The sequence below is a fragment of the Neomonachus schauinslandi genome, chromosome 9, assembly GCF_002201575.2.
Source record: "Neomonachus schauinslandi chromosome 9, ASM220157v2, whole genome shotgun sequence".
Classification (NCBI taxonomy): domain Eukaryota; kingdom Metazoa; phylum Chordata; class Mammalia; order Carnivora; family Phocidae; genus Neomonachus; species Neomonachus schauinslandi.
In genome coordinates this window covers 74,480,706-74,493,981 of record NC_058411.1, presented here as the reverse complement: position 1 = coordinate 74,493,981, position 13,276 = coordinate 74,480,706, and the positions used below count along the sequence as shown (strand labels likewise).

Below are 13,276 nucleotides of genomic sequence, written 5' to 3'. Positions count from 1 at the left end.
GGCAGAATTCATTTCCTTGAGGCTGGAGGATTAATGGAAGATTGATTTTACCGCCAGCACCAGAGAGAGTCTAACCTCCAGACTCTTTTACAGGGCTCACCTAATTAGGTCAGGCCCACCCCGGAAAATACCACTTTTGATTAACTCAAAGTCAACTAATTAGGGACCAGGCATGTGGCTATGTATATAATGTGAGTTCTGTTATTTATTCAGCTTGCAGATAATATTTGGCCGTTTTATTGATTTCTAGGCCCCTGGGAATTACTCCATGCAGTAGCATACTTAGCATATTTGACCCTTTGGGGGGGACCTCATGCCAAAGAGCTTGTGTTCTCTCTCTCTGACATGTGGGCACACAGTGAAAAGGCTGACATCTGCAAGCCAGGAAGAAAAGACCTCACTATAAACAGACCATGATCTCAGACTCCCAGCCTCCAAAGCTGTGGGAAAATAAATTTCTGTTTCTCAAGCCACCCATGGTATTTTGTCAGCTGACTGAGACACTATCACTATGTTATCATTGTTTATGTCAAATCTGTTTAAATGTAGGGATACGGAGTACCACAGAGGCTGGAGACATGAAGGATGCCTGAAGTAGTCTGGAATGATTCCGGACCTTTGCAGACTTTCTAAATGAATGGGAATAGCTACTGAATCCGCTTGTGTCTGCGGACAGTTGTACAACTGAGAGTGCTTTGAGTTCAATTCCATGCAGATTACAATGTTTATTAAAGGGCCAGTAATAAAAATGTCCAACTCGAAGCTTAAATAAATATTATTAAAACTCAAAAGTAACCATAGCAATTGTTTAAAACTTGGACTCATAGGATATTTTGTTTGGAGGAGTATTTGATCACTGGCATTGTTCAGAATTGCTGATGCATAGTGATAATAAAATGCTGACTGATTTCTAGCCCATTTAATTACTGTTTTTATATTCTGTATGGACAACACACACTTTTATTGCCCTGTACCTGGGGCTGACCCCTTCATCAACCTGTCCTTGGTACCCTGCTGACTCCACGATCTCTTAGGTGCTTGCTTCATAGGTTGGAAACCACTGGTCTAGCTTGGGAGACTAGGAAGATTTGGGGTTGACGTGATTTACACATATTAATTGGGAGGCACCAGCCAGATCCAGGTGAGATTGTCTAGTAGGCCTTTAAAAATGTGGATCTGGAGCTTGGGGATGGAGATAAAGATTCTGGAGAAGTCTGTGCATGTGGTAGAAAAATAAAAAATCAGGAGTGTGTTTCCCACATGCTTTTGGGATCAAATGTATTTCTATTTGTTTCAGAGGTGCTTTAAGGCAGGAGGGAATTCTGACAAACCATCTTGTCTGTTTTCAATTTAATGAAAAAATGATTATTGAGCAATCCCTATGTACCAGACACTATAGTAAATGCTGGGAATATATATATATATATACACACACACATTCAGGGTGAGTTGGACACAGTCTCTGTTATGGTTGTGGAACTGGAATTCCAGCTTCTTCATTCCATCTTATTCTTGAGCCAGGATTGATATTGGACCGTTTTAATGAAGTCTCAATAAGCAAGAAGTTCATTTATTACTAAGCCAGATTCTTTTTGGGGGGAGCTAAGAGGCTGGATTTCTCCTTGGTAGGGTTAGCATAGATTTTATGCCTTCATTCTAGGTTTACCAAGGATGTCCTTGGGGGAATTAGAGATTAGGGGGAAAAAAATCACAGTTAAACTTCAACATTTTCAAAAATACACAAGGTAGGTTTGAGATGAGAAAAAAAGTTTTTTATTAAAGATTTTTATTTATTTGACAGAGAGAGAGAGAGAGAGAGCTAGAGCAGGAACACAAGCAGGGGGACTGGGAGAGGGAGAAGCAGGCTTCTTGCTGAGGCTCGATCTCAGGACCCTGGGACCATGACCTGAGCTGAAGGCAGACGCTTAACGACTGAGCCACCCATGTGCCCTGAGGAAAAAAGTTTTAAAAGAGGAGTTTACTGCTTAAGGACATATGTGAGCAAGGAAGGAGGGGGCAATTCCTTCTCTGTGGCCCTCAGTGTACCATAATGCTGAATGTAGCTATGTTTAATAAATGTTTTCTGGTGTTTGAGAGTCTCATTTACAAAACAAAAGACAAAAACAACCCCCCAACACAAACAAACAAACAAAAAAACAATAGCTGATGTAGATCTCAGATGTCCCCTGTTCCTTTGTGAGTTCCTCAAGTCCAGGGGCATGGAATAATGGCTATTAATCACAGTACCTGAGTCACTGCTCTGAGATCTGCATTCTCAGTGTTCTTTATAGAATACTAGGGTACTAAATAAAAGAATGTCTTTGGTATTTATGAAGACACCACTCCTGTCTGAATTATTTCTTCCAGCTTTGGTATTAGATTTGCACTAATCCTTCCTGGGAATAATGGTATGAATTTGAGTTGTCAGAGTGAGGTCAGTACAGAATAAAGTAAACAGCCTTGAATTTGGCACCACAACATATAGCTCATGGGACTGTTGTTCAGTAACTCCTTTGCTTGGGGCACACACCCACCCACCCTCCCCATGTCCCCTGTCTAATGTTAGCTGTTCTGCAGCCATTCCCTCTTCCCTCTTTATCCTGAGCTCTCCCCTTTTCTGGAGGCAACCAAAGAGTTCTGTTTCCTGCCTTTTTCTTTCCTCAGAAATACCACTTAAGTTTTGATGAACAATCCAAGAACAAGCAATGAAGTGTGGGAGAGAACTAGGTCAGGGACTGTGTGTGGAGGTGGGGAGGAGTGGAGGTGGTGGTGGTGGGATGTGCAAAGAGGCAAAGCAGAGCATGTGTTCAGGTATTAGTCATGTGCTTGGGGTCTAGCACAGTTCCTGGTGGAAAGTAAGTGCCTTCATCATTGTTGGCTAAATGCAAAGTAACATATATTGCTTTTTCTTGCCATATTTCACAAATTCTCTTTTGGCCCACAATTAGAACACACAAAATAGGGTATAAACAACATCAAAGAATTAGAACCAGGGAAAAGATCAGTGAGAATAAACAAGTTACTATATTCATTTCCTCTGGTTAGTTTTAAAATGGACTTTATTGAGGTCTATTTTACACTGTAATTTTTTTTTCTTACCTTTTTATTTTGAAATGATTATCAGTTCACAGGAAGTTTCAAAAATAGTACAGAGAGGTCCATATACCCTTCTCCCAGCTTCCCCCAATGGTTACAGCGTATATGACTATAGTCCAATATCCAAACTAGGAAATTGGCATCGATAGAGTGTGTGTATATAGTTCTATGCCATTATATCTCGTGTAGATTCAGGTAGCCACCACAACGATCAAGATGCAGAACTAGGGGCGCCTGGGTGGCTCAGTCGTTAAGCGTCTGCCTTCGGCTCAGGTCATGATCCCAGAGTCCTGGGATCGAGCCCCGCATCGGGCTCCCTGCTAGGCGGGGAGTCTGCTTCTCCCTCTCCCACTCCCCCTGCTTGTGTTCCCTCTCTCGCTGTGTCTCTCTCTGTCAAATAAATAAAATCTTAAAAAAAAAAAAAAGATGCAGAACTAGTCCATCATCACAAAGGTCTCCCTTGTGTTATCTCTTTTAAGTTACACCTGCCCCTCTCCTCTCCACCATCCCTCATTCCTGGCAACTGCTAACAGTTTTCCATCACTGCAATTTTGTCACATAGAGAATGTTATATAAGTGTGATCATACAGCATGTGACTTTTTTTTAAAAAAAACCTTTTCAGAGGGGCGCCTGGGTGGCTCAGTCGGTTGACCGAGTGCCTTCGGCTCAGGTGTGATCTCAGTGTTCTGGGATCGAGCTCCACATCGGGCTTCTCCCTCTGCCATTCCCCCTGCTTGTGCTCTCTCTCTCTGTCAAATAAATAAATAAAATCTTAAAAAAAATAAAACCTTTTCAGATTGGCATCTTTCACCTAATGTAATGCTCTTGCGATACATCCAAGTTATATGTCTCATGATTTATTCCTATTTATCACTGATTAGTATTCCATGCAGTGGGTGTAGCAGTCTATCGAGCCATTCACTTATTGAGGGACATTTTGGTTGTTTCCAGCTTTTGGCTATTACAAATAAAGCTGTGATGAACATTTATGCACAGGTTTCTCTGGGATAAATGCCTTGGAGTGTGATTGCTGGGTTGTATAGTAATTGCATGTTTAGTTTTATAAGAAACTGCCAAACTACGGCCGTCCATTTTACAGTTGTACCAGCAAGGTGTGAGAGGTCCAGATGCCCCACATTCTCAACAGCATTTGATGTGGTCACTACTTTTAAAATTTTAGCTGTTTTAATAGGCGTGTGGTTATATCTCATTTTGGTCTTAATTTGCAGTCCTATAATGGCTAGTGATGTTGAACATCTTTTTTGTCATCGGTTTTTAATCTTTCTTCAAAGACTTCTTCCTCTTAACCATGATACCAGCTGAGACCACATGTTAGTGTTCATGCTTGATCCTAATTTTCTTCCCTCCCTTTACTCTCTGTGGAGGGTGCTTACTTTTTGTAAAAATCTCCATGTTCCCCTGTGCTCTAGTATTGCCTGGAGTGAACACTAATAAGGCTGTTTATGACAAAGTATTTTTTGAATAGAAGCCCTGTGTTTGGAGACATTGCCCACAGGTGACAAAAATGCTGCATTAAAGTCATTTATTTGTGTTCTGAATATATTATCTCTAGAACTTTTTTACCCTACAGTTGGATTTTATTTATTTATTTAATCTATGTATTTATTTATTTTTAAGATTTTATTATTATTTTCAAAGATTTTATTTATTTGCTTGAGAAAGAGAGAGAGAGCACAAGTAGGGGGAGCGGAAGAGGGAGAAGGAGAAGCCCCGCTGAGCAGGGAGCCCGACGTGGGGCTTGATCCCAGGACCCTGGAATCATTATCTGAGCCAGACGCTTAACAGACTGAGCCACCCAGGCACCCCTTAAGATTTTATTTTTAAGTAATCTCCACACCCAATGTGGGGTTTGAACTCACAACCCCAAGACCAAGAGTTGCATGCTTTACTAACTGAGCCAGCCAGGCACCCCTATCATGGGATTTTAGAGTTTATTTTATATCTTGGGGCACAAATTGGCCTTGCTCAGAAGCTTTGTAATGTAATACTTAGGAGTTAGGCTCATTTTCTTTCTTTTTTTTTTTAAGATTTTATTTATTTATTTATTTGACAGAGAGAGACACAGCAAGAGAGGGAACACAAGCAGGGGGAGTGGGAGAGGGAGAAGCAGGCTTCCCGTGGAGCAGGGAGCCCGATGCGGAACTCGATTCCAGGACCCTGGGATCATGACCTGAGCTGAAGGCAGATGCTTAATGACTGAGCCACCCAGGGGCCCCTAGGCTCTATTTTCAAATCAATATAGATTTTAATTCGTGGTTTTGCCATTTCTGAACTTTGTAATCTTGGACGAGTTATTTAAACTAAGCATTAGTTTTCTCTTATACAAGATGAGAATAATAATGGCAATTACCTTACAGGGTTTTTATGAAGACTATCTGTGTGTTTCGGTTATCTATTGTGTTACATGTCATCCCAAAGCTTGGTGGCTTCAAACGAGAATTATTTAATATTTCTCATGATTCTGTGGGTTGACTGGTTCTATAGACTGAATGTTTGTGTCCCTCCGAAAATTCATATGTTGAAGCATATGTGATGGTGTTAGGAGTGGGGCCTTTGAGAAGTGATTGGGTCATGAGGATGGAACCCTCATGAATGGGATCAGTGCCCTTATAAAAGAGATCCTGGGAAGCTCTCTTGCTGCTTGCAGCATCTGAGGACACAGTAAGAACGTGGCTGTCTATGATCCAGGGAGCAGGGTCTTTCTTATCGACACTGAATCTGCCAGTGACTTGATCTTGGACTTCCCAGCCTCCAGAACTGTTATATCTCTTTAGCTTTTCTTCTTAATGACACGTTTCCTTCCTAAAAAGTCCAGGCCAACCATCTTATAAAATTCCCAGATGCTTAATTTGTTTATTTCTTCATGCTACCATATCACTTGTTTTTTCTCTCCCCTGTATTTTCTCTATACAGGATTGGAGGTTTAGAGACTTGATTAGATTCAGCTTAAACAACTTTGGTGAGAATATATCATACTTAGTGCTGTGTATTTGCTATTGCATTTCCTAAGGAAACAACAATGCCAGGTTGTTCCACCACTAGTGAGGGCTAAGGTGGTAGATACCAGATCACTCCACTGAATGGCGCAGATTTTCACCTTTAGTGATTAGTAACTAATCTGTATGGTTTTAGATTATTTAGCTATTGCTGCGTAACAAACCATCCCAAAACTGAGTGGCTTAAAATAATGATTTATTTAGTTCAGGATTCTGAGGGTTGGCCATTTAAGTTGACTTTGTTTATTTATTTACCTTATTTAATTTTTTAAAGATTTTATTTATTCATGAGAGAGAGAGAGAGCACACAAGCAGGGGGAGGGGCAGAGGGAGAAGCAGACTCTCCAGGGGGCGCAGGGAGCCTGATACAGGGCTTGATCCCAGGACCCTGGGATCATGACCTGACAGACACTTAACCAACTGAGCCACCCAGGCTCCCCTTAAGTTGAGTTTGGAGGGCAGTTCTGGTTTCAGCTGGACTTCCTCATGCATCTATGGTCAGCAGTGGATTGGCTAGGTGGCTTTGCTGCTGGATGTTGACTCACTCTTGCCTGTAGCACCTCGAATCTCCTCAGCAGGCTAACCTGGGCTTATTCTCATGACAATGGTAGGATTCCAAGGGAGCAAGGGGAAGTGCATGAGGTCTAGGTTAGGAACTGACACTGTCATTTCTTCCATATTCCATAGGTCAAAACAAATCACAAGGCCAGTTGGGATTCATGGGGTAGAGAGAAATAGGCTCCATCTCTTGATAGGGGAGCTACAAAGTCACATTGCAAAAGACATGGCTAGAGAGGGGAGAAGAAGTGAGACTATTCTTCACAATTAGTCTACAACAGGCATCATGTTGCCTATCAATCTCTCCTGATGATTTTGACATCTATTGATGATTCTCACCTGAGTCAATTATCACATTGTGGTGACATAAGGGTAATTTCTTTTTCTTCTCTCTTTTTTTTTTTTTTTAAAGATTTTATTTATTTATTTGACAGAGACAGAGATAGCGAGAGCAGGAACACAAGCAGCGGGAGTGGGAGAGGGAGAGCAGGCTTCCCGCCGAGGAGGGAACCCGATGTGGGACTCGATCCCAGGACCCTGGGATCATGACCTGAGCCGAAGGCAGACGCTTAACGACTGAGCCACCCAGGCGCCCTTCTCTCTTTTTATTGAAATGTAGTTGAGACACAATACTGCAAAAAGGGTGATTTCTTAATTCAACCATTCTCCTATATTTTCTAGATAGCATTCATCTGTAAAAAGAGCCTTCCTCAACATAAAAAAAAAAAAAACCAAAACCCAAACAATGGGTAGAGGGCCTGAATAGACATATTTCCAAAAAGACACATGAAGGGGTGTTCGACATCATAACATCAGGGAAATGCAAATTACAACCACAGTGAGATATATCACCTTATACTTGTCAGAATGCCTAGTATCAAAATGAAGGGTGGGAAATCGGAGGGGGAGACAAACCATGAGAGACTATGGACTCTGAGAAACAAACTGAGGGTTCCAGAGGGGAGGGGTGTGGGGGGATGTGTTAGCCTGATGATGGGTATTAAAGAGGCACGTACTGAATGGAGCACTGGGTGTTATATGCAAACAATGAATCATGGAACACTACATCAAAAACTAATGATATAATGTATGGTGATTAACATAACATAATAAAAAAATAAATATTAAAAAAAAAGACAAGCAATAACAAGCGTTGGCGAGGATGTGGAGAAAAAGGAACCCTTGTGCACTGTTGGTGGGAATGTATATTGGTGCAGCCACTGTAGAAGACATTATGGAGTTTCCTCAAAAAACTAAAAATAGGAATACCATACAATCCAGTAATTCCACTATTGGGTATTTACCCAAAGAAAACGCTAATTGGAAAACTTATATGTGCCCCTAAATGTTTATTGCAGCATTATTTACAGTAGCCAAGATATGGAAACAACGTAAGTGTCCCCTGATAGATGAATGAATAAAGAAGATATTGTATATATACACGTGTACACACACACACACACACACACACAGAGCCCACACTGGAATATTATGCAGCTGTAAAAAGGGATGAGATCATGCCATTTGTGACAACATGGATGGACCTAAAGAGCATGATGCTAAGTAAAATAAATCAGACTGAGAAAGACAAATACCATATGATTTCACTTATATGTGGAATCTAAAAATAAAAAAAGAAATTAATAAAGAAACAAAAAAATGAACAAAAACCCCCAGACTCTTAAATACAAGGAACGCATTCATGGATGCTAGAAGGGAGGGGTATGGGGGGTAAAATAGGTAAAGGAGATTGGGAGATACAGGTGTCTAGTTATGGAATGAATAGTCATGGGAATAAAAAGCACAGCATAAGGACTATAGTCAATGATGTTGTAGTAGTTGTGCAGTGACAGGTGTTAGCTACACTTGTGGTGACCATAGCATAATGTATAAACTTGCCACATCACTATGTTGTACACCTGAAATTAATGTAACACCGTGTCAACTATATTCAAATAAAAAGATTTAAAAAGAGTAACTACAGCACACACAATCTTCCTTTATTCTTCTTTTTTATTATTTTATTATTTAATTTTTATTATTATAGGCACATTTTAATAATTATGTAAAATATAAATAGAATATATTTATATATAATATGTATAATATATTTATATTACATATAAAAATTATGTAAAAACATATGCTCACAAAAATTCAAACAATATAGAAACATGCAAAACAGGAATAAAAAATCTGTAGTCCTACTTTCTAGAGGGACCCATTATTACAGTTTTGTACATATTGTCTCATATATAAACATACATATAATACATATATGAAACAAAAATGAAATCTTACTTCACATAACACTCAGATTTCAGATGTCTTTGAAATACCATAATGAACATCTCACACTATTAAAAATACTAATATTTAAAAACAGAATGAAGTGGCAAAACACTTTCCCAAAACTTGGTCTTCCTCTCAGAATCTTAGTTTTCCTTTGACATAGGTTTTGTAAATCCAACATGACCTATCACCACTTCCACATCCAATTAGCCCCATTTAAATCCTGTCACTGTCCTTGGATTACAGTATATCATCCTGAACTTGGCTCCTAACTACTCCTCAGTCTGCTCACTCCTATCATCCCCAAGTTCATCTCTAGCCACTCACTCTTTCTGCCTCAGTTATACCAGATTTCTTTCAATTCCTTAAACTCACTACACTCTTCATGCCTCCTGGTTTTGAACATCTGGTTCCATCTCCTTAAACACTCCCTTCCTCACCTCCCCCTCAGCCCAGCCTATGCCTGACTATATCTTGTTCACCCTTCAGCTTCAGCTCACATCCTACTTCCTGAGAGGCCTTCTCCGACTCCCAAACTGGCTTATGTTCTCCTTTTTTGTGTCCTGTAGTGCTCAAAACTAACTTAATGTTTCTATTCATGGTCAGCCTATAAGTGCCAAGAGGACAAAATAACTGTGTCTCCATTGTCCATCACTGTATCCTCAGGGCTGGCATGGCATTTGGCACATTTTCGGTACTCAATACATTTTTGTTTGATAAAAAAAAAATAGAACAGTGTTCTAGAATACGGGAGACCTATCACAATCCTATTTCTAACCATTCCCTCTGCCCTTCCTAGCCATTTAGTTCCTGAACACACTGTAGTGGACCCTGTCTGTGCTCCACCTAGATCCTCTTGGACCCCTTAGTAAAACATTTCTTAATGCTTTTTAATAGCCAGCACCTGCAACTCTCTTAGGAGGACTGTCCTTGGGCTATTACAACTTCTCCCCCCTTCCTCCAGTCTTCTTGAGGTATAACTGACAAATAAAAACCCTCTATATTTAGGATGTATAAAGAAATGATTTGATATATGTATACATTGTGAAATGACTACCTGATTACCATAATCAAATTAATTAATGCATCCATTATCTCACAAAGTTAGCCTAAAAAAAAAAAAGATTTCATTTTTGAGTAATGTCTACGCCCAATATGGAGCTTCGACTCACAATCCCAAGATCAAGAGTCACATGCTCTACCAACTGAGCCAGCCAGGTGCCCCTAGCTTTTCTTTTCTTTTTTTCTTTCTTTTTTTTTTTTTTGTGGTAAGAACACTTAAGATCTACTTTCTAAGCAAACTTCAAGTATACAACGTAGTTAGTAGTACTACTAACTATAGTCACCATGCTGTACATTTTATCCCCAGAACTTATTCATCTTATAAATGAAGGTTTGTACCCTTTGACCAACCTCCTCCCATCTTTCCCAGCCCCCAAACCCTAGCAACCACCGTTCTATTCTCTGGTTCTATGAATTCAACTTTTTTAGATTCCACATCAAAGTGAGATTATACAGCATTTGCCTTTCTGTATCTGGCTTATTTCACTTAGTGTAATTTCTGGGTATACAGCCAAAGGAAATGAATTCAGTATCAGAGCTGCTTTGCTCAGGCAAAGGCCAAAGGAAGTGACCAGGAGTTTACATTCCTCCTCGCCAACACTCCCAGTCCTTAGCCACTGCAGAAGCATGAGAGCTCAACTCCTTTAACTCCAGTTGGGATAAACTCTAAACTCTGAGCAATTATCTACATTCCAGAAGTCCCCTCCAGGATCCGGCTGGACTTTGCATGCGATTGCGCCCATTCTTGGCTTTCTCCCTTCCCTGTCCAGCTTCCCCAACTCCCTTACTAGTTTCTCTTGGCAGCAATTTTTTTCTTTTTTTGCAGGAACTCAGGAAATACTGCTCCAGTGAGTCATTTTTCTGAAATTTTAACTTTTAATTGAGAAATTGATGTGTAACAATGGATTAGTTTTAGATGTACAACATAGTTATTTTTAATTGTATTTTTAAACAATTGAGGTATAATTGACATATAACATATTAGTTTCAGGAGCACAACATAATGATTTGACATTTGTATATATTGTGAAAAGATCACCATGATAAACTTAATTGACATTCATCAACGCACAGTTACAAGTTTTTTTTCTTGTGATGAGATCTACTTTTTTTTTTTTTTTTAAGATTTATTAAAGAGAGAGCAAGCATGTGTGCCAATGGAGGGGAGGGTAGAGGGAGAGAATCCTTAAGCAGGTTCCCAATGCAGGGCTCGATCTCACGACCCTGAGATCATGACCCTAGCTAAAACCAAGAGTGGGACGCTCAACTGACTGAGCCACCCAGGAGTCCCCAGATCTAATTTTTTAAAAAAGATTTTATTTATTTAGAGAGAAACAGAGAGAGCGTGAGCAGGAGAAGGGGCAGAGGAGAGAGAATCAATCTTAAGCAGACTCCACGCTGAGCGCAGAGCCCCAGGTGGGGCCTGATCCTACAACCCTGAGATCATGACCTGAGCAGAAATCAAGAGTCCTTGGATTAACCGACTGAGCCACCCAGGTGCCCCCATCTACTTTTTTTTTTAAGATCTCTTTTAAGATCTGCTCTGTTAGAAAGATTTGAATATACAATATTGTATAGTAAACTATATTTTAAAGTCTACATTTATGCATTTATTTATCTATTTATCTATTTATTTATAAGTAGGCTCCACACCCAGCATGGAGCCCAACATAAGACTTGAACTCATGACCCTGAGATGAAGACCTGCGCTGAGGTCAAGAGTTGGATGCTTAATCGACTGAGCCACCCAAGCACCCCTTAAGTCTACTTTTAAGATCTACTCTTTTAGCAACATTCAAATATATGCTGAGGTAAACTATAGGCATCATGCTGTACATTACATCCCCAGGATATATTTAGCTTATAACTAGAAGTTTGTATCTTTTGACCACCCACACCCATTTTCCCATCCTCCCTTGCCTCTAACAACCAATAATATGTTCTCTGTATCAATGAAACCTACATTTTTTTTTTTAGATTCCACATATAAATAAGATCATACAGTATTTGTTTTTCTCTTTCTGACTTATTTCACTTAGCATAATGCCCTTGAGGTCCATCCATGTTGTCACAAGTGGCAAGATTTCCTTTTTTAAAATAGCTGAATAATATTCCATTGTGTGTATGTGTGTGTGTATCTATATATGTCACATTTTCTTTATCCATTCATCCATCTGTGGACACAGGTTGTTTCCATGTTTTGGATATTGTAAATAATGCTTCAGTGAACATGAGGTGTGGTTATCTTTTTGAGATAGTGATTTCTTTTCCTTCAGATAAATACCTAGAAGTGGAATTGCTGGATCATATGATAATTTTATTTTTTTTTTTTTTTGACCAATCTGTTATTTATTTAAGCCATCTCCTGCCATGAGCAAAGGGATGGAAGATCAGTATACTGGTCATCATTTGATACAAGTGAGGAAGGTGAGCTTAAAGTCCCATAGACTTTTCTGGTCCGTGTGCAGAGTCATGGTCCAAACCAGGGCTGTGGTCCCCACTGGGTGGTGGTCCAGGTTCTCTTTATTCATCTTCATAACCGGTTGGAAGTGGATTCATGTGAGAGTTATGGAATAGAGTATGATTACCATCTCCCCAGGGAAAGGGCTTGGACCTGATGCAGAGATGGGGGTAGGCGATGAACTCGGGTCTCTCGTGCTCTCCATGACGCGACTTCAGGAAGACATTCAGCGTGCTCACACCCACGCCAGGGAGCGCTACGAAGTAGGTGAGAGCCTTCCACATGCGAGCTGAGCCCTCCTCGCCGTGGGCGCCACTCGACATGGACCGCGCCAGCTGTGCCCCGGACCGACCTAGCAGCCCAGACAGCCGGGACACAGCTGCCGCCGCCGCCGCCGCCATTTTCGACCTGGACCATATGATAATTCTATTTTTAAGAAAGATTTATTTATTTATTTGAGAGAGAGAGAGGGAGAGAGAGCACATTAGAGTAGGTTGGGGAGGGGCAGAGGGAGAGGGAAAAAGAGTCTTGACTCTGCTCTGAGCATGGAGCCTGACATGGGGCTTGATTCCGCGACCCTGAGATCAGGACCTGAGCCCAAACCAAGAATTGGATGCTCAACCAACTGCACGACTCAGGTGCCCCATGATAATTTTATTTTTAATCTCTCAGGAACTTCCACACTGTTTTCCATAATGGTTGAACCAATTTACATTCCCACCAACAGTGCACAAGGGTTCCCTTTTCTCCACATCCTCATCAACACTTGGGGAGCATTTTCTTTCTTTC

The 13,276-nt window shown here is 40.5% G+C and overlaps 1 protein-coding gene across 1 annotated transcript; it reads right to left on the bottom strand.

Annotated features, from left to right (window-relative positions):
• Nucleotides 1–12,549: 12,549 nt before the first annotated feature.
• On the bottom strand, nucleotides 12,550–12,888 carry LOC110585549 (cytochrome c oxidase subunit 6A1, mitochondrial-like). Its single transcript, XM_044918284.1, has one exon. The coding sequence runs from the start codon at nucleotides 12,886–12,888 to the stop codon at nucleotides 12,550–12,552; it is 339 nt and encodes a 112-aa protein (XP_044774219.1).
• Between the last annotated feature and the right edge of the window lie 388 nt (nucleotides 12,889–13,276).

What these genes read in the sequence shown, in the direction of transcription:
- LOC110585549 (XM_044918284.1), bottom strand. Translation starts at nt 12,888, where the DNA reads ATGGCGGCGGCGGCGGCGGCAGCTGTGTCCCGGCTGTCTGGGCTGCTA.